Source organism: Pogona vitticeps, chromosome 1, assembly GCF_051106095.1.
Source record: "Pogona vitticeps strain Pit_001003342236 chromosome 1, PviZW2.1, whole genome shotgun sequence".
Classification (NCBI taxonomy): domain Eukaryota; kingdom Metazoa; phylum Chordata; class Lepidosauria; order Squamata; family Agamidae; genus Pogona; species Pogona vitticeps.
In genome coordinates, this window is record NC_135783.1 from 340,582,419 (window position 1) to 340,608,216 (window position 25,798).

Consider the following 25,798-nt stretch of genomic DNA (forward strand, 5'->3'; position numbering starts at 1 on the left):
AAATCTTGTACAAGTATACATTCAAGTAGCTTATAAAGATGAAGAAAGCATAGAAAAAATATAGATGAAGAGCAAAAAGCACTTCTGTTAAGTAATGAGGGATTCTAATCCTAAAATAAGCAAAGGAATCTGCAGAGTTTGTTGGAGAATAAAGAATGAACAAATAAAACAATTTTATGAGGAAGAACTTTAATCAGGGATATCATGCTTAAATTATCATCTAGAAGAATGCATACATGGAAATCCCCAAAATTATTTATTTTGTTTTGTTTATAATATTTCTCCCCATGGGGGAACGAAGGCAGCTAACAATTAAAAGCATAAAATAAGTTTAAGATACTATATAAAACTATATATTAAAAACCAATTAAACACTGGTTAAGATTAAAACCAATTTTGAAAACATTCATTTTTCCCCAAGTATCTAAATTTCAAAAATAGAGCATTTCCTAGACATTTATCGTTTAAAAGCCTGCCTAAAAAGGAAAATCTTTGCCTAACAATAAAAGGACTAGAATGAGAGGACCAATCTGGATACTCAGGATAGTACATGCCAAAGCCTGGAAGCAGTTATTTAATCTTCAGTTGTACCATATGGAATGGAATTATGGATTCTCTAATGCAGTGGTCCCCAACCTTCGGCCTCCAGATGTTCTTGAACTTCAACTCCCAGAAATCCTGGCCAAAAGAGGTGGTGGTGAGTATAGCGTTCAGCCCTGCCCTCACCTGTCCGTCACAGCTGAGCAGAGGAAAAGGAGCCAAAGAGTGAACAGAAGGTGGTGCTAAAGGGGGAGGGGCTTGGATATAAACGGGTGTGTGTGTGTGTGTGTGTATGGAGTATGAGAGGGAGAGGTGAGTCTGTGAGTCAGTGAGCCAGTAAGTGAGTGAGAGTAGGGTTCTGTGTGTCAGTGAGTTCAGTGAGTGAGAGAGATTGATTAGCAACTTGTGATTTACCTATTACATATTTCTGATCAAATAAACAAGTTTAACTTTCAAAGTAACACATGTCTCATTGAATAATTGGTATTGAAACAGCAATACCTGGTGGCAGCAACTAAGGAAGAAGAGTGAGCACCTCCTGGAGGCCTGAGATAATAGAGGCTTCAGCGCGTTTGCTACAGTGAGGGCTTCTGGGGGTTGTAGTCCAAGAACATCTGGAGGCCCAAGGTTGAGGACCATTGCTCTAATGTATGCAACTATTACAAAGGTCAGAAGCATTTGAGATGCTAAGAATTTATTGGAATGAAGAGGATGACAATAAAAAAATGCTAAGACAAATGAAGACCACAAAATAATAAAATGCAGAAAGCTAGAACAATTTGATCAAAGAATAAAAAGCAAAAAGTACAGATTATTGCAGATGATTATTCAAGGTAAAACAAATGGGAGACATTGAAGGGTCTATTCATACATAATCAGGAAACCAATTGCATCTGACACTTATAAACCTTGGAATCAACCCAAGGGAGTATCAATCATTTTCTTAATCTCTAAATGCAGAGATAAACCTTGAAAGAAACTCAAGGAAGTATCAAATATAACTGGTTCCCCAGTTTTGTATGAGAAGTACCTTCAAACTTTTCTTTTATTCTTAAGCAACATTATTCTTAACATTTCATTGGGTTTTTATAATTCATTGCAACTGACTTTGCAACCCTGCTGTAAAGAAAAGATGAATGTGATATTTTTGTGTGACTGATGTGACTTCATTTATAAAACTTGCTGTACTACTTAATAAATGTGCCTTATTTACTTTTAGCCCTTGAAGAAGGCCATGAAAAGAACACAGTGTCTGGAAAACGTCTATCTTTGTCTAAATAGAAAAATGAATGAGAAAATAACATAAAACAGACTGCAAGATGATTATTGGCATTCTAAGGATTTTCCTCTTTGGTTTATATGCTTGTAGTGAATATAAGTTTTAATTTATTATCTATGCTCTATTAAGCTTTAAATGGTTTGGGCCCAGGCTATCTGAAGGACTGTATCTCCCCATATGAGCCTTCTTGGTCTTAATACTGTATCTTCAAAGGAGGTCCTTACATCCGTAGTGTTGCCATCTGAAGTGCATGAGAGAGAAGCCTTCTCTGTGGCTGCTCATAGGTGGTGAAATATACTGTATATCCCTCAGGAGGTTAAGTTGCCCCCCCTCCCTTTTGCCAATTGTCAAATACCTGCCTCTTCAGTCAAGACTTTTAATAATTACAACTGAGTTCCTGGATGCTGGGTTTTTGTTCTTCTTAATATGGTTTTAAAGTTTTAAATGCTTTTTGATTATTATTGCACTATTAATTAATTGATTTTAATCATTATTTTATGTTCCATTGATTGTAATCTTGTTATTTATTGTGTTTTTAGTGTGACTTGTTTTAATATTGTGAGCTGCCTTGGGTCCCCTCACCAGGAAAAACTCATCTTACAAATTGGATGGATGGATTTGCATGTTGAAGCAGAATTAAAGGAAGAAACTATTATATTATTTTACTATATTTCAGGGCCTCACAACTAAAATGCAAACTTCAAATTCAGCTTTACAAGGTTGAGGCTACTAATTTTGCATCAAGTTGTCATTTAGGTTTAGAGATTTCTCTTCCGTACAATATACAAAACTCAAACCAAATTTTGCTCTGGAGAAATGTGGGTTTACAAAGGTTTAGTAGCTCCACTCTGAACCGTATTCTACAACAGGAAAGCAAAAGCTGAAGTTATTTTAGGTAAAACAGCAAAACTGATTATTTTAGATATTTGTATCTTGCCTTTTCACTAAGTAGCCCGCAAAGCAACTCATGGTCTATCATCCCCGCAAGGTCATATCCAATAAAAGTTTAAAATCCATACAAGACATCAACAGAAATAAGCAAATCAACAACTCCCTGGGAAAACTAATTTCTAAGCTTGCAGCCAGCAAATATCTTTGGAGAAAGTTGTATCAGAAAAACAAACAAACCCTAGTGTCTGATCACCATAAACTAACAAGTGAAGACAGCTAAAAGAGGGACACAAGGCAGATCTTATACATGTCCCTAAATCTGACTCTCTATTCAAGTTCTCCAAGGTATAGCCCCTAAAACATTCAACTGTAGTAGTAGTAGTAGTAGTAACAACAATAGCAATAATACAATTTTCATTTTCAAAAACAAAACAAAAACAAGAAGGAAAACCATCTAATAAATATCTAAATGCATGGTGCTGTCAGGTCACCTTATGCTATTGCCAGAATTTTCTAGTTCAGAGTACTCAGGAGTAGTTTATTTATTTAGTCCATTCCTCTGGGAGTGCTCTGGAACCGCATAGCTTGCCCAATACCACACAGGCTGGCTCTTCTGCAAGGCTCACTGGAAGCTAGGTGCTTCATCTCACTAAGCTATCCAGTCAGCTTAAATTGTAGGTTATATTAGTACTAACAGGGATTTCTTCAGTTGAAATGATTAAGACCAAAGCATGGACAGTTGCTATACCAGTGAAATCAAGGCTTCAAATTCCATTCAGTGTAAACTACATCAGCAATTTGGCTTTCTAAAATGCATTCTAATCAAAGCCTGTGACCTTCTGTTTTCAAAAGGCATGTTCACCTTCAGATTTTAATTTTTAGCATCCTTTAATGCTCAGTTTAGAAGAGGACCCTTAAAAAGTAAAATAAACTAGTTCTATTTAGTTTAGTTAATGTTAAGAATTATTTTTTTAATACACATAATAAAGGAAAATTTTAGAAGGCCACTACGTTTGGGATGGCAATTTTACATTTACAGATCACAGATGGGGGAGGCAAAGCCACCAACACAAAAACTTACGTCTTCCCAAAAGGCTAGTGGAGAAGATGCAGATGAGGAAGACACAGAGTCCTTGGTGTAACAGATATGAGAGGATAAAAATAATTGTTTACTCAACAACACCATCAAAAGGGTTGTCATCAAACTAAGTTAGCATTTGTCACATTCTTCTGACACTCGTGTGTGTGTGTGTGTGTGTGTGTTAAAAAACCCGCAATGCACTAAAACGTTCACTATAAACATAGCATACTACAATACAGCCAACAAAACATACCCTGTTTCCCCAAAATAAGACTTAACCTTAAAATAAACCCTAGTATGATTTTTAGGATGCTCGTAATATAAGCCCTACCCTCAAAATAAGCCCCAGTTAAGTGGAACTCTGCCATCCACCACTGTGCAGCATTGTGCAGCAACCAGAAGACGACATGACTTTATTTGAATAAATGTAGATTGTTGTACATAAAAAAAAAAATCCCCTGAAAATAAGCCCTAATGTGGGTTTTTTGGATCAAAAAGTAATATAAGATCCTGTCTTATTTTGGGGGAAACACAGTAGTAGTGAAAACAGGATGTTTGACCAGCTAGCTGCCTTGGGAAAAGTTATCACTATTCAACCCATTATTGTAATCTGTAGCGTTAGAATACTGAGCAGTTTTGGAAGCAATTGTAAAGTCAAACAAGGTAAGAAACTTAAAAGGAACTGCACAAAATACATTATAAACCTCTCTTGTAGATGTATTTAATGAAGACCGAATATTATATATCTGATCTTCATTAAAATCTCAACTTCTCTTGACATGAAGGACTTTCAGACTGGATGAAGCATGTCACTTTTCTACTTCAAGGTGCAAATAATACCTAAAATTTGGCAGAACATTGTTTGCTTTCCATTTACAGTGGTGCCTCGCATAGCGAGGTTAATCCGTTCCGGATTAACCTTCGCTATAGTGAAACATCGCTGAACGGGACAGGGAAAACCACTGGAACGCATTAAACATTGTTTAATGCGTTCCAAAAGGCTCCTTTACTCACCGTTCAGCGAGGTTTCCTATGGCCGGCAGCCATTTTCGCGCCCTCGTTAAGCGAGGGGAGGGCGCGAAAACGCTGCACGCGGCCATTACGGAGCTTCCGGCGGCCATTTTGTCCGCCGAACAGCTGATCGTCGGGGCTTCGTTTTGCGAAGATCGTTAAGCGAAACGCTTACCGATCTTCGTAAAGCGATTTTTGGCCATAGGGCCCATCGGTAAGCGATCGCATTAGCGATCCAAAAAAACGGATCGCTATGCGATTTCATCGTTATACGGTGCGTTCGTTAAGCGAGGCATCACTGTATTTTGTTTTCAGAGACACTGCAGAGTGGGTGGAGAGAGGCAAACAGCTTGCCTTTCTACATCAGCAATTAACCAGCATCAATTCTATAAAAACAAGTAGCAGAAATGCTCATTTTATGTACTGAAAAACTTTAAACCAATTTGCCTTCTCTCCAGCAACTAGCAAGTAGTCTGAAAAGGAAACAAGGAAAGCCAGGAAGTCACATATTATAGTTTCCAAGTGCTGCGCAGATATACCCAGCACAAAGCATGAATCTTTATGTGTATTATTCTCAATTTAAAAAAAAATGTAAAGCCCTGACCCATTCGGCATGGTCTACAAAGAATCACCCAAGCCAATAGAAATTAAGAATGGTTAACATGACATGAGTAATTCTATATGTCATTTCACTATGTTTTCCCCATTTACCTATATGTAAAGTGTCTTGTCATCTGTAGCTGTGAATTTCATAAACATGAGAGAAATTGTGTGTCACCATCTAACTCAAAAAACAGATCAGTGTCTCAGTCTTGAATTTCTAAGTCTGGGAACCACTGTGTCTATGTAACTATGCCATGGGAAGCAAAAGGCATAGCTATTAGATGTTCTATTAGATCTTCTCCCCTTTATGAGACTTCATTTATTTATTTACAAGATTTTTTTTTTAGCCACGTTATTACCAATGGTTTCTGACTTTCTTTGGCTGGCAATCCAAGAGGTTGATTCTTAGCATTTTCACTCCTTTACCATTTTTTAATTTTTTTTTATTTATTTTATTTATATCCCGCCTATCTAGTCAATAGACCACTCTAGGCGGCTCACAACAGGGGTACAACAATGACTAGAAGAAAACTTTCAACCATAAAATTATAAACTAAGAAAAAGAAAAAAGGAAAATCAGAATTAGCTAAAGGGGGGTGGGAGGGACTAAAGGGGGGTTTGCTCGGGAGATCTAATGTGTGAGTTACAACCAAGCACCACATCCTCTGCACATCTATCTAGTTTAAAGACTGAGATATTTCTGGTTATGAACTGCTCTGCTAACTTAGGAAAAAGCATGTAAGTTATAAATAGAACAATTAGTTTTCAAACATGCCCAATAAGATTCTGCAAGTGCAATGTTTGCAATGCACAAATCAGGATACATTACAGTTCTTTGTTACACCCCAATTCAGGGAGATTTTTCTTTTCTCCAGTCCTTAGAAAATTTCTGTAGCCATGCACTAATACTTACTCGGAAAGTCAAATCGTGTGCAAGAGGCGAAGTATTGAAATATTCAAATATGGAATCTTGAAATTCTGAAAGTTTGAGACCTAGAAAAGGGAAAATCAGATTATTTAATTTTTAATATTAAAAAAACAAAAAAACAAAGCATTGTTTTTAAGCTACTTGATGCCTAAATTATTACCAGCATCAGTCCTGTATTTTTCTTCCAGCTTCTTCTTTAAAGCTTCAACTTCTTCTAAGAGTTCCTGATTCTTTGCTTCAGATTCCTTTAGTTTGCTAAAAAGTAAAATAGAAACCCTGAAGTATTTAGAATGTAAGGGAACAAAATGTATTTCTGTGTCTTATTTTTTCCTTCATCAGTTCCTCCAAATCCATCCATCCATCCATCCATCCATCCATCCATCCATCCATCCATCCATCCATCCATCCATCCATCCATCCATCCATCCATCGTTTCCCAGAAAATAAGCCAGGGTCTTATATTAATTTTTGGCCCAAAAACGCATTAGGGCTCATTTTCAGGGAAAGTTTTATTTTTTTCATGTACAACAACCTAAATTTATGCAAATACAGTCACGTCATCTTCTTCTGGTTGCTGCACAATGGTGGAGGGCGGGGTTGCTGCCTTGTCGTGGCGAGGGGGCTTGAGTAACTCAGAGAAGCTATGGGCTATGCCGTGCAGGGCCACCCAAGACGGACAGGTCATAGTGGAGAGTTCTGACTAAACGCAATCCACCTGGGGTAGGAACCGGCAATTCCACTCCAGTATCTTTGCCAAGAATGCCCCATGATCAGAAACAAAAGGCTAAAAGATATGACGCTGGAAGATGGGACCCTCAGGTCAAAAGGCGTCCAACATGCTACTGAGGAAGAGCGGAGGACAAGTACAAGTAGCTCCAGAGCTGATGAAGTGGATGGGCCAAAGCCGAAAGGACGCTCAGCTGTGGACGTGCCTGGAAGTGAAAGGAAAGTCCGATACTGGAAAGAAAAATACTGCATAGGAACCTGGAATGTAAGATCTATGAACCTTGGGAAGCTGGAGGTGGTCAAACAGGAGATGGCAAGAATAAACATCGACATTCTGGGCATCAGTGAACTAAAATGGATGGGAAGAACAGGTTACTTACCTGTAAACATGGTTCTTTAAGTGGATTCTCTATGAATACACACTGATGGGTTAAACAGCGCCTGCGCTGGTTCCTCTCGGAATTTTCCAGAGCTATGAGGGAAAAGATACAATGTTTGAGTTGCCCTGCACTGCGCAAGTGCAGCCCGCCAAAAATCCCCAGTTCCATGTGCCCGCACATAGAGAGAGTTGGAACTCAGTTAACAGTGACGGACACGTGGGGAGGTTGGGCGGGTCGTGTGTATTCATAGAGAATCCACTTAAAGAACCATGTTTACAGGTAAGTAACCTGTTCTTCTTTAACGTGGTTCTCTATGAATCCACACTGATGGGTGACTACCAAGCTACTTACAGGATGGTGGGCCGTCACTGCAGCAGTGATGTAAGGATAGCCCTCCCGAATCTGGTCTCATTCTTGGCCCTGAGGTCCAGTCTGTAGTGCTTAATGAATGTGGATACAGTGGACCAGGTAGCTGCTCTACATATGTCGGGGATGTCTACCCCACGCAGCAGGGCCGTGGATGTAGCAACAGCTCGTGTGGAATGAGCACGCAGGTTTTCAGGGAGAGGTTTGTGCTGCAACTCATAGGCCAGCGAAATGGTGGAAACCAACCATCTGGAGAGGGTCGGCGTCGAAGCAGCAGTCCCTTTACGTTGGCCATAGTAACACAAGAACAGTCTCTGGACCTTTCTGAAGTCCTTGGTCCTGGAGATATAAAAGGACAACGCACGACGAACATCCAAACAGTGGAGCGTGCGTTCAACATCTGAAGAGGGTTCTGAAAAAAGAGTAGGCAGCAACAGAGGTTGGTTGACATGAAAGTCTGACACCACCTTGGGGAGGAAAGAAATATCTGGGTGCAACACCACCTTGTCCTTGAAAAATTGGAGGTAAGGGGAATCAGCCCGGAGAGCCGCCAATTCACTAGCCCTACGGGCAGAAGTGATGGCCACAAGAAACAAAGTTTTGAGGGACAAAAACTTCAGGTCACAGGTAGCCATTGGCTCAAAGGGGGGACGAACCAGTGAGTGTAGTACTGTCTGTAAAGACCACTGAGGTAATGGTCTTCGCACAGGGGGTCTCATGTTGGTCAGACCTCTGAAGAAAGCTTTCACCGTTGGATGGGAAAACCATCTGGAGGATTGAGATCCCTTGGGTTGGAAAGTTACAATGGCTGAGGCGTATACCTTTAAGGTAGACTTAGATAAACCAAGATCGAACAGGTGTCTCAGATACAGCAGCAATGTAGATAAAGAGACGGGAGATGCTTGTAAACCCCGCTCCGTAGCGAATTTGAGAAAGCCTTGCCACTTGTGTTGATAGAGGCGGATGGTAGAAGGCTTCCTTGCCTTGTCAAGAACTTCCATTATTGACGGGATATCCTCCACGCTGTCAATTGGAGGGAGTCGAGGTCGGGATGGAAGATCGACCCCGAGTCCTGAGTTATTAGGTGAGGAATGAGAGGAAGCTTGACCTTGTCGATTGCTGTCTGCAGAAGTAGAGAGAACCAAGGTTGTCTGGGCCACCAAGGTGCAATCAAGATTGCTTCTGCTTGCAACTGGAGGGCTCTGACTACTGACCTCTGGACCAATGGAATGGGAGGAAACAGGTAGAGAAGCCCCTTGTGCCAAGGGATCATGAAAGCATCTCCCAATGATCCTGGGCCCCGTCCTGCCCTGGATGCATAGCGGAGACATTTCTTGTTGGAGTGCTTGGCGAATATGTCGATTGTCGGAGTTCCCCACTTGTGGCAGAGTTCCTGAAAGATCTCTGAGTCCAGTTCCCATTCGTGACTTTGAGTGGGACGGCGACTGAGCTCGTCTGCAACGATGTTGTCTGTGGTGGCTATGTGGATGGCTACCGGGTAGATTTGCTCCTGGTAGCACCACTCCCAGAGATGTATTGACAGGAACAAAAGGGACTTTGATCTTGTTCCTCCCTGCTTGTTCACATAAAACATCGCTGTGGTGTTGTCTGTGACGAGCTGAATCGCCCTGCCTCTCACTAAAGGTAGGAAGGACCTCAAAGCCTTTATGATGGCTAGCAGCTCCAGGTGGTTGATGTGCAAGCCCTTCTCCTGAGGGGACCACAGGGCGTTGATCTGATGCCCCTGGCAATGGGCGCCCCATCCGAGTGGACTCGCGTCCGTAGTGACTTGAGTTGTCAAATGAAGAGGACGGAAGGGACGGCCCACCAAAAGGTGAGGTGGGAAAGTCCACCACTGAAGCTGTTGTGCCAGCTCCGGGGTGACAGTAAGAAGCTTGTTTGGACTGTCGAGGAGTGGATCGAAGAGGGACAGCAGCCAGATTTGAAGTGAACGCATCTTGAGGCGAGCATGGGACAAGGTCGCCGTTGTAGAAGCCATGAGGCCTAGGAGATGTTGCGCAAGGCTTGCTTTTACTCTTGCCCTTGGCCTGAATTTCCTTATGGCTTTGTGTAACTTTCGGATGCGCTCTGGAGGCATGAACATCCGAGCGTGCACTGAGTCTAGCCTCGCTCCGATGTAGTCCACCACTTGAGATGGATTCAGCTTGGACTTTTCGCGATTCACGGTAAGACCTAGTGATTGTAACGTCTGGAGAACATACTGAGTGTCCTTTAAGGCCTGATGTTTTGAGGTCGAGACAATCAGCCAGTCGTCGATGTAGGGAAACACCTGGATCCCCTGGAGGCGCAGGTATGCTGCCACGGGAGCCATGCACTTGGTGAAAGTCCTGGGTGCTGTGGAAAGGCCGAAGGGTAAGGCCACAAACTGAAAAATGGTGTTGTCGAAGAGTAGACGCAGATATTTCCTGTGGCTCTTGTGTATAGTGACATGGAAATATGCGTCTTTTAGATCCAGGACCACAAACCAGTCTCCTTGCCTCAGAAGATGAAGAATGGACTCTAGAGTCACCATCTTGAACTTGCGTGGTTTGAGAAACTTGTTGAGGCTTCTCAGATCGAGGATGGGACGGAGTCCCCCGTCCTTCTTTGGTACCAGAAAGTATCGGGAGTAAAAACCGTCGAGGACATCCTCTGATGACACCTTCTGGATAGCCCCTTTCCGAAGGAGAGTCAGGATTTCCTCCTCTAGGATCGGATCGAATGATGTAGGATTGACCTGTCCTAGAGGAGGCAACCTTATAAACTCCAGGCGGTAACCGGAGGTGATAATGTTGAGAACCCAGATGTCGTTGGTGATGAGAGTCCAGTTGTGAAGGTAAGGAGAGAGGCGGGTGGTGTGGGAGGGTGACGGTGGAATGGCCAGGGAGTCAAAGGTACTGTTTCTGTTTTCTTCCAGGTGCTTTGAAGGACTGCCTCTTACGGGACGGTTGGGATCTGAAAGCAGCAGATGAAGAGGAAGAAGCTTGAGGCGGGCGTTGGGAAGAATTGCCTGCATAAGGACGGTAAGTACTGGTGGAAGGCTGTTGGTAAGACTGGGTGGTGTACTTTGGACGCCACTGAGGTTTGGATTGTCTAGGTGGAGGTTGGACAGAATAGGACTTGGCCGTTTTCTTACTTTTATGTAAGTTTTCCAGGTTCTCATCAGTATTCTGGCTGAAGAGGCCTGTGGCGTCAAAAGGTAGATTTTCTACTCTAGTCTTAATGTCCTCAACAATGTTGGCTGAGCGCAGCCAAGCATGCCTTCTCAGAGTGATAAGGGAAGCAAAATTCTTGGACGTGGCCTCTGCTACATGGCGGGCGGCAAGTCGTTGGTATTTAGATACCGTGAGAGCTTCCGCATGAGTATCCAGACAAAGCTGTCTGATGTCGTCTGGAGCCATTTGAAGGGCTGGAAGAACCCTGGACCAAAGTTGTTTTTGGTAGGCCCCCATAGCCACCAAATAATTCACTGCACGCAGGGTAAATGTGGTCATAGAGTACATTCGACGTGCCAGAATCTCTAACTTCCTGCCCTCCTTGTTGGTTGGGGTAGGATGACCTTTTGCAGGAGTCTTAGTGGAGCTAGACTCCACTATTAAAGAGTTGGGTGCAGGATGCATGACCAGGAAAGAGGTGTTGTCACCATGGATCCTATAGAGATTTTCGGTTCTTTTCGAAATCGAGGTAGCATTGGCCGGGTGGTCCCAGAATTCCTTAATAAGATCCATCAGTTCAGGTATGAAAGACAAACTGACTGGATGCGTTCGCTCGGCCTCAATATCCCCGAAGATGAGATTTTCTTCTCTTCTCGGGGACTGTTCAATTGCAAGCTTCAAAGCCTGCGCCATGCGGCCAACCATTTGGGTGTAGGAAGAAAAATCTTCCGACGGAGAGGATGGTTTTAAGTTCGCTGCTTCTGGGGGCAAAGGTTCCCCCGGGATCGGAACTTCTAAGGACACCTCCGACTCGGTGTCGTCGTCCGCAGCGGAAGATTCCTCTCCTGGATGCTCCTCCTCTGAGTGGTATGGAGAGGATGGAGGACGAGGTACTTTCGGCCCCGAAGGTGTCTTTTTCGGGGCCGGAGGACACTCCTCTGCAGGTCGTCGTGGCGCGACAGGCGGTGCAGTCGGGGCATCCTTCGGCGTCGTAGGCTTCCCGGAGCCCGTTTCCGAAGGTCTATTCGGGGACGGGGTTCGACGCGGAGAATGTGACCGAGAGGATGACGAATAGGAGTACTTAGATCTCTTTCTCCTATGTCTCCTATCTCTCGAGGTGGAAGAAGACTCAGTAGAAGAATCCCTTCTTCGCCGTCTCCGGTGGGACCTCTTCCGACCCCGACTGTATTCTGAGTCGGACGGTGAGGAGTCCCTTCGGCGTCGGTGGCCTCGACGGTGCCTGCGTCGATGACGGGGCTTTTTCGGCAATGGTTCGTCGTCGGCAGAGTGTGAAGCCGGGCGTCGAGGGACTGGATCTTCGACCGGCTTGATAGGTCGACCCCGTGGGGGGGGAGAAGATGCCGATGGACCCGACTCCGAAAGAAGTGAAGGAGATCGGGTGGTACGCCCGGTAAGTATTGGGCTGAGCGGCATGCTTTCGGCGCCGGCAACGAGCTTGTCGAGCTGGCTAACCGTAGGCGATTTTCCCAAATCCACCGGAGGCGGTTGGCGAGGTGGAATGGGGGCGCCTAAGTCGGAGACCGAATCTCGGTCCCGAGAAGACTCCTCAAGAAATGGAGAAGGGACCGAAGCCGAGACAGGTGGGACGACCAGGGTAATCTCCTTGGTCTTCGCCTTAGTCTTCGACGCAGCCTTGGACGGACCCTTCTTCGTTGGTGCCGAAGTTGAGGAAGAAGGAACATCAGAGGAAGGCTTTTTTCCTGTAGGCAATTTCTTGGATTTCGCTTTGGAAACCTTCGTGGACACCTCCTGGGATGTCGAAGGAGGGGAAGAGGAGACCAAAGTCACCGATGAACGAACGGTGGAGACCGACTGAACAGATTCCATATCTGACGGTTGTGAAGCTGAGAGAGTGCGGTTCCAGAGAAAATATTTGAGGCGTTGCTGACGAGATTTTAGGGTCGCCTTGGTGAATTCCTTGCAATGCTTGCAAGTGGTGGGCGAATGGGTCTCGCCCAGACAGAAAAGACAGAGGGAATGATGGTCCTGGAAGGGGAGCTTCCCGGAGCAAGCAGAACAGCAGCGGAAAGGTCCCTTTTTCGCTGACATAAGCTAAGCGGTGAACGAACGGTAGAGAAAGTCAGTAATTGAAGAAATCCTGCTGGCGCGTGGCGCCTCAGCAGGAGGTAATAGGCCTCAATCAGGATCAAGCGGGAAGTGAAAGTACTTGCAAGAAGCACGCCGGAGGCAACGGAAGGTCAGCCGGTCCGAATTCAGGGCAACGGAGATGCGGATAGACGATAGGCAAGCCAGGTCAAGTCCAGAAAATTCGAAAATAGCGAAAGGAGAGTAAAATCTCAAGAGCTCTAACCGAGAGGTTCCAACTCCGCGGGCGGATAAATGGAACTGGGGATTTTTGGCGGGCTGCACTTGCGCAGTGCAGGGCAACTCAAACATTGTATCTTTTCCCTCATAGCTCTGGAAAATTCCGAGAGGAACCAGCGCAGGCGCTGTTTAACCCATCAGTGTGGATTCATAGAGAACCACGTTAAAGAATGGGTGATTTCAACTCAGATGATTATCATGTCTACTATTGTGGGCACGAATCCCGTAGAAGGAATGCAGTAGCCCTCATAGTCAACAAAAGAGTGGGAAAAGCCGTAATGGGATATAATCTCAAAAATGACAGAATGATGTCAATACGTATCCAAGGCAGACCTTTCAACATCACAATAATCCAAGTTTATGCACCAACCTCCATTGCTGAGGAGTCTGAAATTGAACAATTTTATGAAGATTTACAACACCTTCTAGAACTGACACCGAAGAAGGATGTTCTTCTCATTCTGGGGGACTGGAATGCTAAGGTAGGGGGTCAAGAGATAAAAGGAACAACAGGGAAGTTTGGCCTTGGAGTTCAAAACAAAGCAGGGCAAAGGCTAATAGAGTTTTGTCAAGAGAACAAGCTGGTCATCACAAACACCCTTTTCCAACAACACAAGAGACGACTCTACACATGGAAATCACCAGATGGGCAACATCGAAATCAGATTGACTATATTCTCTGCAGCCAAAGATGGAGAAGCTCTATACAGTCAGCAAAAACAAGGCCTGGAGCTGATTGTGGCTCTGATCATCAGCTTCTCATAGCAAAATTCAAGCTTAAACTGAAGAGAGTAGGAAAAACCACTGGGCCACTCAGGTATAATCTAAACCAAATCCCTTACGAATACACAGTAGAAGTGAAGAACAGATTTAAGGAACTAGATTTGGTGGACAGAGTGCCTGAAGAACTTTGGATAGAGGCTCGCAACATTGTACAGGAGGCAGCAACAAAAGCCATCCCAAAGAAAAGGAAATGCAAGAAAGCAAAATGGCTGTCCAACGAGGCCTTAGAAATAGCAGAGAGGAGAAGGGAAGCAAAATGCAAGGGAGATAGGGAAAGTTACAGAAAACTGAATGCAGACTTCCAAAGAATAGCAAGGAGAGACAAGAGGGCCTTCTTAAATGAACAATGCAAAGAAATAGAGGAAAATAACAGAAAAGGAAAAACCAGAGATCTGTTCAGGAAAATTGGAGATATTAGAGGAACATTTTGCGCAAAGATGGACATGATAAAGGACAAAAATGGGAGGGACCTAACAGAAGCAGAAGACATCAAGAAGAGGTGGCAAGAATACACAGAGGAATTATATCAGAAAGTTTTGGATATCCCGGACAACCCAGACAATATAGTTGCTGACCTAGAGCCAGACATCCTGGAGTGAGGTCAAGTGGGCCTTAGAAAGCATGGCTAACAACAAGGCCAGTGGAGGTGATGGCATTCCAGTTGAACTATTTAAAATCTTAAAGGATGATGCTGTTAATGTGCTACATTCAATATGCCAACAAGTTTGGAAAACTCAACAGTGGCCAGAGGACTGGAAAAGATCAGTCTATATCCCAATACCAAAGAAGGGAAAGAATGCTCCAACTACCGCACAATTGCACTCATTTCACAAGGTTATGCTCAAAATCATACAAGGCAGGCTTCAGCAGTATGTGGACCGAGAACTCCCAGAAGTACAAGCGGGATTCCGAAGGGGCAGAGGAACTCGAGACCAAATTGCCAACATGATTATGGAGAAAGCCAGAGAGTTCCAGAAAAACATCTACTTCTGCTTCATTGACTATGCGAAAGCCTTTGACTGTGTGGACCACAGCAAACTATGGCAAGTCCTAAAAGAAATGGGCGTGCCTGACCACCTTATCCATCTCCTGAGAAACCTATATGTGGGACAGGAAGCAACAGTTAGAACTGGATATGGAACAACGGATTGGTTCAAAATTGGGAAAGGAGTACGACAAGGCTGTATATTGTCACCCTGCTTATTTAACTTATATGCAGAATACATCACGTGGAAGGCTGGACTGGAGGAATCCCAAGCTGGAATTAAGATTGCAGGAAGAAATATCAACAACCTCCGATATGCAGATAATACCACTCTGATGGCGGAAAGTGAGGAGGAACTAAAGAACCTTGTAATGAGGCTGAAAGACGAGAGTGCAAAAAACGGTCTGAAACTCAACATCAAAAAAACTAAGATCATGGCCACTGGTCCCATCACCTCCTGGGAAATAGAAGGGGAAGATATGGAGGCAGTGGCAGATTTTACTTTCTTGGGCTCCATGATCACTGCAGATGGAGACAGCAGCCCCGAAATTAAAAGACGCCTGCTTCTTGGGAGGAAAGCGATGACAAACCTTGACAGCATCTTAAAAAGCGGAGACATCACCTTGCCAACAAAAGTCCGAATAGTCAAAGCTATGGTTTTTCCTGTAGTGTTGTATGGAAGTGAGAGCTGGACCATAAAGAAAGCTGACCGCCAAAGAATTGATGCCATTGAATTGTGGTGCTGGAGGAGACTCTTGAGAGTTCCCTGGATTGCAAAGAGAACAAACCTATCAATTCTAAAGGAAATCAACCCCGAGTGCTCATTGGAAGGACAGATCCTGAAGCTGAGGCTCCAGTACTTTGGCCATCTCATGAGAAGAGAAGACTCCTTGGAAAAGACTTTGATGTTGGGAAAGTGTGAAGGCAAGAGGAGAAGGGGACAACCGAGGATGAGATGGTTGGACCGTGTCATCAAAGCAACCAACATGAATTTGACACAACTCCGGGAGGCGGTGGAAGATAGGAGGGCCTGGCGTGCTCTGGTCCATGGAGTCACGAAGAGTCGGACACGACTAAACGACTGAACAAACATTTTTGGGGTAGGGCTTATATTATGAGCATCCTGAAAAATCATACTAAGTCTTCTTTTCAGGTTAGGTCTTATTTTCGGGGAAACAGGATACATACCCCACCCTTCTCCCTGAAAAGGACCCAACGTGACTTACAACACTGAAAGACAATATTTGAAGCTGAAAACACTGAGTATAAAGAGGTAGCTTACATCTTTAAAAGGCAGTGTTAAAAGCTAAGAACAGTAAGTATAAAAATATTAAAAAGAAAAAAACCCCAAATACCACTCTGAAAAATGGAAAACATAAATAGTACAAAAAACCCAGTCAAAACAGTAATACATAACAGGTTTTCATTCACACCATGGAGGATAAAGCTACCAATGCTGTAAGCCACAATGGCCATGCATCACCAATAATATCAGAGGCAGTGTTTTTCACACTTCCATCAAGCAGAAGACTCCTTCGCCCAAGATTCTTTCAGGAACCCTACACACTGCAGAGATATATTATGTACAGCAGGGGTCCCCAACCCCCGGTGTGCAGCTCAGTGCCAGTTCGTGGCCTGAGCCGGACCAGGCCACTGAAACAGACCTCCTACCCGACCCCCCGCACACACTCACTCTCTCACAGCCCGTTTGCACCTGTGCACGTGCTCCAGCACACATGTGCCAGTGCTGCACCTCCATTTGCGCATAAGCGTGTGCACCTCTGTGCATCAACACGAGTGTGCATGCGCAAACACCAGTGTGGCATTCGCATGGGCAGGCACGCTTGTGCGAGAGAGCACACATGCTTGTTTGTGCAATGCACACGAGTACACTCAGCCACTTCGCACACTGAAAAAGGTTGGGGACCACTTATTTGCATTATATTCCATGATGCCCATTTGTGTTATTAGGTTCACAATTGTTCTGAATACACTGAGAATCTTCCTTTAAAACAACACCTATACTTGTGCAGCTTCATATGCAGGGTAAGAGCACATATTATCAATGGGTAAGTTGTTTTAGGAATCCTTAATCAGTCACGTAGAATGTGAACTGCTAGATAGCTCAGTACAGTGGTGCCCCGCTTGACGACAATAACCAGTTCCAGGAAAATCGCTGTTAAGCGATATCGTCGTCAAGCAGAAAAAACCCATTGGAGTGCACTGAAAACCAGTCAATGCGTTCCCATGGGTGAAATACCTTATCGTCCAGTGAAGATCGCCCATAGAGAACCGCTGATCAGCTGTTCAAAATCGCTGTAATGCGAAGCTTCCCTCCGGAAAGCAGCCATTTTGAGAAGGGAGGGAAGCCATTTTACGGAACCGAAAAAATAATTGTATAGCGAACAAACGGTTCACGAAGCAAGCTCCTAATCAATGTAATGTGGATTTCCCCCATAGGAACCATCGTTTTGCAATCGCAATAGCAAAAATGTCATCATTAAGCGATTTTGATGTCATGCGGGGTAAGCGTATTGCAGTTCTAAGATGATGATGATGATTGTTATTATTATTATCATCACAGTCAATCAAAATGATAAAAACTTTGGTATTATAAAACAGATACAGATTTTAACCAAAAACCTAAGTACCTGTTAAAAACTGATGTAGTATATATACTGTTCCTAATACTGACATTGTCTGTAGTTCTGAGGGTGTTATTTCTGAGAGCTGCAGGTGTTCATAGTATCGTTTGAAATGTCTTGCTACAGTTCCTAATCCCCCTGTGACTACAGGGACCACTGAAGTTTAATCCATAAGCGAGATGTCTTAACTGCTAGATCTCAGCATTTTTGTTTTTCCAATTCTTTATTTTCAAGTCTAATAAGTTGAAAACTCTAAGAAGCTGATGGCATATACCAAGATCCAGGTCTATAGAGCCTGTGTCCTGAGTATACTGCTGTACTGCAGTGAGTCCTGGACCCTTTGCACATGGCAGGAGAGGAAGCTGAGCACATTCCACATGCATTGTCTCCGACACATTTTTGGTATCACCTGGCAGGACAAAGTTCCAAACAGAGTAGTCCTAGAACAAGCTGGAATTTTTAGCATATATACATTACTGAAACAGTGACGTCTACGTTGGCTCAGGCATGTTGTGAGAATGGCTGAGAGTCAGATTCCAAAAGATCTCCTGTATGGAGAATTAGTGCAGAGAAATCGCCCCAGAGGGAGACCACAGCTGCGATAAAAGGATATCTGCAAGCGGGATCTGAAGGCCTTAGGAATGGACCTCAACAGATGGGAAACCCTGACATCTGAGCGTTCAGCCTGGAGGCAGGTGGTGCATCATGGCCTCTCCCAATTTGCAGAGACCCTTGTCCAGCAGGCCGAGGCAAAGAGGCAGTCCCAAAAGCAGCAAAATCAGGGAGCTGGACAGGGGACAGATTGTACTGGTCTTCAGTGTGGGACTGTCACTCTCGAATTGGCCTTTTCAGCCACACTAGATGGTGTTCCAAGACCTCTATTCAGGGCACATTGCCATAGTCCCTCGAGACTGAAGGATGCATAATCTAAATTTTCAACTCTGGCATTGACCAGAACTGCAATGTCAATGATCCAGACATTTCTTCATTATGTTACTATTCTGTCTGGTGTGTTATGTTCAAGGTGTCTATTAGTTTGGATCCAGAAATCCAACAAGATCTTGCCAGTTTTGTTTTCTCTACCTGATGTTCCCATGGATTTTGGGAGGCTGGCAATTTTGGTTTTTTTGTTTTGTTTTGTTTTTTGCATAATGACCACTGCACCAATTTTGCCACTGTATGTTTAATTTTGTAATCTTTGCAATCTTTGGACATTCACAGTTGAGGTGTGAAACAGTTTCATCTTTTTCTTGGCAGAATCTACAGTTACTCTTAGCACTAATTCTTTGAATCTTATTACATCACCATCAAACAGCCTATTGAGTTACAAAGACTCCTTAATTGTGATAAGTCATCCGAAAAAGTGTTAATTAACAATACAAAAATTATGGTAACATAAGATAGCATAGTAAGAGAAGCCAGACAGCCATTATTCCATCAATCAGAACTAAAAAGACTAACTGCCTTTGTTCTTTGCATATCTGAGAGCACTCTAACCTAACTGTACAACTGAAAAGTCACATGCATATATCAACAGCTATAAATGTCAGCTATCTTTCCTATTTTTTTTATTTGAGGACAGTTTCTTTATACACACATTCTCAGAAATTTTCCACTGATTATTTGGCTGAGTGCAATAACAGCACAGGGCAAGCTTCATGTCAGCGTACAAAATTAATCTGAACAAAGGTGTATCTATACAAATGATTATCGGAAATCTGCAACTGATGTAGGGATTGGCTCCAGCTCCCAGCTAGTATATTACCCAGCTTGAGATAGAAGAAAAGTCTTATGTCGAATGTACAAAACTGAATTTAAAAAAGAAGTGGGGGGTGAATTATACATTCTATCTGAAGCCAAGAGACTTGTTTAAAAGAACAGGACATTCTCTGAGTGTGTGGATAATCAATCCTGTACACATAAGAGAGAGGATATTCCAGATGACAAACTACAAATCATCACTAAGAGGAGAGGCCATCCAGGTTGTGACAAAAACAAGAGATAGGCAGATTGGCCCTCCCAACATTCCTGCCTGCAAATGAAACAATTCTAGCCAGAGTGCAATGCTCTGGGTTCCAGTGGCTGGCACAAATATCCAGGGATCTTTGCCATCCAAATGTCCTCCCCCCCCCACAGGAACCCCTTCCCCATGGCACATCTCAAATTATGTTTCAAATTATTCCTCAGTCTCAAAAGAGGTTTGTTATGTAGCAGGAAACTATCACATTAATGAAATACTCCTTGCATGGTTCTTTGGAACCATGCCATGCCACATAGCAAAAAAGTGGGAGATTTCTTAGGCTGCCCAAAACTAGCAAAAAACGTGGGAGATTTCTTAGGCTGCCCAAAACTCAATAATCACAAATATTAAAACATGCATTATAAAGAACTACATTAGCAAGTCCTTCTTCCACAAACCTGCACACTGTATCTACTCTTTTGCTAGAAAAAACAAGGTGAAAGAAGCTAAAGAAAGAACTCAAAATTACCTTTCAAAGGACAGGTTGGCATCTTTCACTTTCCTCAACTCTTCCTGGACTAGCTGCTTGGCACGTATTTCAGCATCAAGAGCGGATTGCAATTCCAGCCTTGCTGACATATCCAGCTTCTGACTACGTCTTACTTTCCAAAGTGGATCCTATTGCAGGAATCAATTGTTAAGAGCACTGAAGAATTTATCACATGTTTAAATATTAAAGCTATTTGAAAGCTTCACTTTATGTCATCATCAGTAAGGTAGAAGAGATCCATTCAAGACTGTATTCGCAGAATGCATTCACCTTAACGACTGAGAAACATTTTATAGCGGACAGTGTGATCCAATACACATCTATTATGAGAAGCCCTACTGACTTCAGTGAGATGTACATCCAAGTAAATGTGTATGACTACAATATGAAAGCAGAATCTGAACAGAGAATCTCTGGATAAGATACTGCTTTCAAGCCCCCCGTGTGCTGAGAAACAGGATGCATACAGTACATACAAATAAAGATAAGATACATTTTAAAAAAGAATCTGAAATGAAATCTACCTTCATCTAGGTAATTACTGATGAAGGTACTGAACTGATCATTTGCCGGGATTTGTTTCAATGTGTCACTATCTACCTGCAAGCAGGTAAATGCCCACATTTCCCTTTTGACTTGTCCATGCACCACATTTTGTATTCTAGGGGTTAAACTGTCTCAGGAGATGTTACAAGAAGTCAACAAGGCCATAAACAAATAGCCTTGCCTTAAAATCATACTTGGAAGGAAATGAGTTCCAAGGTTCTCCCTTCCCTTAACTTTTCAGAGAGAGAAGCAATTCCTTTCCCTTGTGCCAATGAAGCCATGACAACCAGTATGCTGCAATGGAAATGGGGACAACTGGTAAAGCCATCGCACTTCCTATAAGGGGCTGCTTGCTCTCCTTACAGACCAACAAGAGAAAACTTCATTTGGTTCTTTTGCTATGTGTGGTTTAGTAGGGTGCCATTCTAGATATCATCCCACTGGATCAATTCCTTCTTTTCTTTAGTACTAGTCATATGACCTGTGATTACTCAATTCAATGCAAGCAATTCAAATTACATATCTCACTTTATTCTTCCAAAATGCTAAAATCAACACAAAATGCCCTGCTGCTTAAAAAGCAACATTTTCACTTGGAACAAGACAAGTATAGTGTGATCTACTTCATTCTCTGTTCACATACATATGATGAAGCAATGCTTAAAGGCCTGCCACTGAGATAGTCATCTCATCTCAAAAAGGGTATCACAATACTGGGGGGGGGGGGGGGGGGTAGGGGTGGAAGGAAGGAAGGAAGGAAGGAAGGAAGGAAGGAAGGAAGTAGAGGCTCTGAGATCTACAACTGTCCAAGATAAATAACTGAGCAAATGATTGTCTATGAGCAAAACTCCATGACATTTCTATAATAAAAGCAAAGTGACAGCACAAACCTATGGTTTTTATAAACCTTATACATGGATCCAAGGCACATGGAAAGACTGATAAATGGACATCAGGGGCATTACAAATATGAACACATTTTTCACTAAATCAATCAATTAGACTTCTACACTCACCAGGGTTCTTGATCCCAGACTGGAGCTTCTCAGAGATTCAAGTTCTTCTGTCATCTTAGAAGCTAAAGCCTGAAGATAACCACGTGCATCTTTCTCATCACTCACCCTGGAGTGTGGGCATAAGAATCACATTGTGATAACGCTAGATACACAGCAAAGCTTACATAAAGTAGCATTTTATTGCTAATCCTGAGGTTTCTGAATCACAGTATTTAATTTTTTGGCTAGTTTTTTCATCTTCTAGCTTTGGTTTTGAAACCACCGGAGATAGCCAGGGTACACTTTTCCTTATAGCTGGCATACTATATCCAGTATGGATATGCCTCAGGGCTGGCATATTATATTCAGTCATGGAAAACGGCTCCATTTCTATAGGTCTTCCAATGGCCATAGCTTTTTAAATAATAATAAATGTAACAATCGCTTAGTTCATAGTCTGGAATCAAGACAGTGATTTTCAACTTAATTCAACTTATAACCTGCTTTACTCCAAGCAGCTTATATATAGTTCCAAGACAGTCTCTCACTGCTACCGTTGGTAACAGACAATTCTTTAACATTTGTCTGCATGGTAGCACTTCTGACATGAGGGTATTTTGGTTTTACTACAAGTCAATATGGGGCACTGAGGTTGGCTTAAGGGAAAAGCAGTTCACATGGAAGGAGGAAGTCCTTCCAGTAGCAACATCTCAAGCAATTTGAGTTTTAAGGATGATAACCGGAACTTGGGAGTCCTACTTGGAAGCAAAATGGCAGCCAGAACAGCTGAAACTGCAGGAAAGTCACATGATCCCATTCCTCTGACTTGGTCAAAATTCTAGCACTGGCATTCTTCACTAACTCCAGTATTCAGGGGCAGTACCACACAAAGTGTATTAAACAGTACTCAAATTAAGGTGTAACTCATGCATGTTAGGCCCACGATCAAGTCTGAGCATGTTGGGAATTAGCACAGCTGGTATTTCAGACAAACCTTGGCAAAAGGTTACAGTTTGGCCACAACCAGTCCCTGAGCATTAAATACTAAAGTTGGGACCAGGATAATTCCTATTCACAAACCATATAAGCTGGGGTGGATTAGTTCAGCAACCCAAGTTCAGCAGGCTGTACCTGGCCATTTTTCAAAACCAGAAGACCAACTGCATAATTTTTCTAAAAGCCAGTTTGAGTCTACAAGAGGTTTGGGTCTTCAAAAAGATACTCTGAATGGCTAACTGTGTTGCCCTCAACAAGAGGAGCTTCTCATGTCAAACTGACTGTCCTACCTTGGAATTATGGAAGAACATCATTTCTTGCCTCAGAGGGACTACTAACATAGCAAGAAAAGTTAATGTAGGCCAGCGATGGCAAACCTATGGCATGCGTGCCACAGCTGGCACACAGAGCCCTTTCTGCGGGCACGCGAGCCATAAGTCGCCGGATTGCTACTCCCCCTCGCCCTGCAGCCAAACCTCAAGAGGTGGCTGCAGCTGGTCGAAGTGCTGGCACTTTCACAGGCAGTGGGCCAGGATCCAGAGCAGCTGGCACTGGCGACAGATCTGGAGTGGGATCTCGAGACACCTCTGTGCCCGGGATTCCCCCTTCTGCTGCCACTTCTGATTACGCCACCGCCATTTCCGCCACCACCATGGCCCGCTGCCCACTGGGTTTTTCTTTTCTTTTCCTTTCTTCAGTTTGGGCATTTGGGCCCAAAAACGTTTGCTGCCACGGCTGTAGGCTGGATAAACATGAAACAGTAGGGACTATGACACCATTCTGCAACTCCCTCCTCTTGGTATCCATGCCATAACAGCCTTCAAATAGGACTTTTTAAAAATGAAATACTGGCATAGTAAAGAACAGTTAATATTAAGTAATTTCTAAATGCACACTTAGCTTTTGACAAAGAAGATCAATAAAGCTCACGTAACAGTATACAATCAAGTAATGCACATGGCTGTGTATCCATGGAGTGCATCATCTGCAAGATGACACATTTATGTTCACTGGAAGAGTTCCTTCTTTAATAAGGCTCTAGTGTATTTTTCAAGGAATCCCCCAATAACACATACCACTGAATAATTTCTGCAATCTGAGCTTCCCAGTGGGCCACAGATTCCTTCTTTGCTGCCAAATCCTGAAGTTCATCTTCTAGCTGCCTATTTTGCGATGTGAGTTTATCCACAAAGGAACAAAGCTGAAATGAGACAGTTGGTAGCTTTCACAATTACAGTTTAATGCAATCAATGTGCATAATCCCCACTCCAATGAACACTTCAGGCCATCTTCCAAGCAACTAAAATAAAGAAGCCATGTACCTGTACATGCAAATGTGTAAGAAATATGCTAGGAAAAAAGATCACTTAACCCTAGTGTTGAAGACAGAAATTATTTGTAAAGAACAAAAGAAAAAGAAAAAAATAAGATAAAAATCTTTGTGGCACCTTAAGGACTATCTGCTATATTTTAATGTGAGCTTTCATGGACAAGTCCACGTCCTCAGACATGTCCACGAAAGCTCACATATAGCAGTTAGTCTTAAAGGTATTTTTAAATTTTTGTTTCTGCCTGATAATGAAATTATTTACTTATTGTTCAGTGCAATCCTATAAAACCTTCCCATCCAGTGTGTGTGGGGTAGGGGGAATGATTTCCCCTGCAACTGCCTTGCATACTCTAAACAGGATAAAAGATCTGGGTAACTCTCTAGGGCAGATATTGGGTGTGTGTGTGTGCATATGGGAGAAACAGAAAAAATGGAAAGCCATTTGGTCATAGAGATGTCTGAATGCCAAACACTGGCATTTGCCCCTTGAGTTGGCTTTTAGGAGAAGAGGAGGTAGAAAACTCTTTTTTATGCAATATGTGTATGTTACTATACTCAGTGAAAACTATTTTATAATATACAGTTGTAATAGGTAAAGGTTTCCCTTGACATTTAGTCCAGTCGTGTCCGACTCTAGGGCACAGTGCTTATCCTCGTCTCCAAGCTGTAGAGCCAGCGTTTATCCGTAGAGTTTCCATGGTCACGTGGCCAGCGTGAGTAGACATGGAATGCTGTTAACAGTAGTATTACATGTTACTTTCTCTTATGTTATCTCAATTACCTTTTCATTTTCAGTTGTTATTTTCTTGTTCTCTTCAAAAAGCATAGTTCTTTCTCGCTCATATTTTTCTTTCAGAGTTCCCACTGCTTCTTCCATTTCACTGTGCCTGTACAAAAAGCAGGATGAAATAAATACCATTATTTCACAGAAAAAGGACATCAGTTAAGATCTATTGATAGAAATGGGTGAATATATTTTAATTTTTGGATCGCACATCTTTTGGGGCGGGAAGGAGTTGCTCATGGAACTTACTTCTCTCGTTTTGCCTTATCCAATTTATCTTTTAACATCATGACCTCTTTCTGAAGTGCTAGCTGGTGGCTTTCTAAATCATGCACCTCCTTTTTCACATTTTTTACTTCCAAGACATGGGAGGCTTCTCGTCTGACTAGCTCCTCTTCGTAAAACAAAATTTTCTTCTCAAGCTCTGACTTTATTTTGGCCAGCTCCTGCTGATGCTCCTGCATGGCCATTCCTGCAGCACGGCCTCCCTGTTTTACCTGTGAGAGTGGATAAAATATCTCAAGTCATTAAAACAACATTAGGAACTATTCCTAATACTAGAAGAGGCTATCATGGTCTAGAGATAAATTGATCTTTGTATAGCTAGGAGACTGTTCCTTTCCTTTCTGGCCCACTTAAATACAGTGGTGCCCCGCTAGATGCTTTCCCCGCATGACGACGAAATCACTTGACGATGACTTTTTTGAAATCGCTATAGCGATCGCAAACCGATGTTTTCAATGGGGTTTTTTTGTTTAACGACGATTAGGTCCGTGCTTCGCGAACCAATTGTTCACAAGATGACAATTTAAAATAGCTGATCGGCGGTTCACAAAATGGCTCCCCACTATTTTCCAGACCGATTTTCACAAGACAGTGATCGCAAAATGGCCGCCTTATGGAGGATCTTTGCAGGAC

The 25,798-nt window shown here is 43.0% G+C and overlaps 1 protein-coding gene across 12 annotated transcripts in view; it reads right to left on the bottom strand.

Moving 5' to 3' along the window:
• The window catches only part of CDC42BPB (CDC42 binding protein kinase beta), a 155,452-nt gene that overhangs the window by 42,652 nt on the left and 87,002 nt on the right, over positions 1-25,798 (bottom strand). For 7 of the 12 annotated variants that reach the window (XR_013540838.1, XR_013540839.1, XM_020793632.3 and 4 more), the window contains exons 15-22: positions 25,130-25,377; positions 24,878-24,983; positions 23,843-23,967; positions 21,792-21,897; positions 20,209-20,357; positions 6,494-6,588; positions 6,319-6,398; positions 3,792-3,842 (exon numbers count right to left, since the gene is read on the bottom strand). Coding sequence is in view for 9 of the 12 variants with exons in the window: in XM_020793632.3 (XP_020649291.3) it covers positions 3,792-3,842; positions 6,319-6,398; positions 6,494-6,588; positions 20,209-20,357; positions 21,792-21,897; positions 23,843-23,967; positions 24,878-24,983; positions 25,130-25,377 (960 nt within the window). In the remaining 3 variants the exon portion in view is untranslated. The remainder of the gene's footprint in view (positions 1-3,791; positions 3,843-6,318; positions 6,399-6,493; positions 6,589-20,208; positions 20,358-21,791; positions 21,898-23,842; positions 23,968-24,877; positions 24,984-25,129; positions 25,378-25,798) is intronic. The other 5 variants (XR_013540840.1, XM_072986701.2, XM_020793635.3 and 2 more) reach the window with 1 other exon arrangement.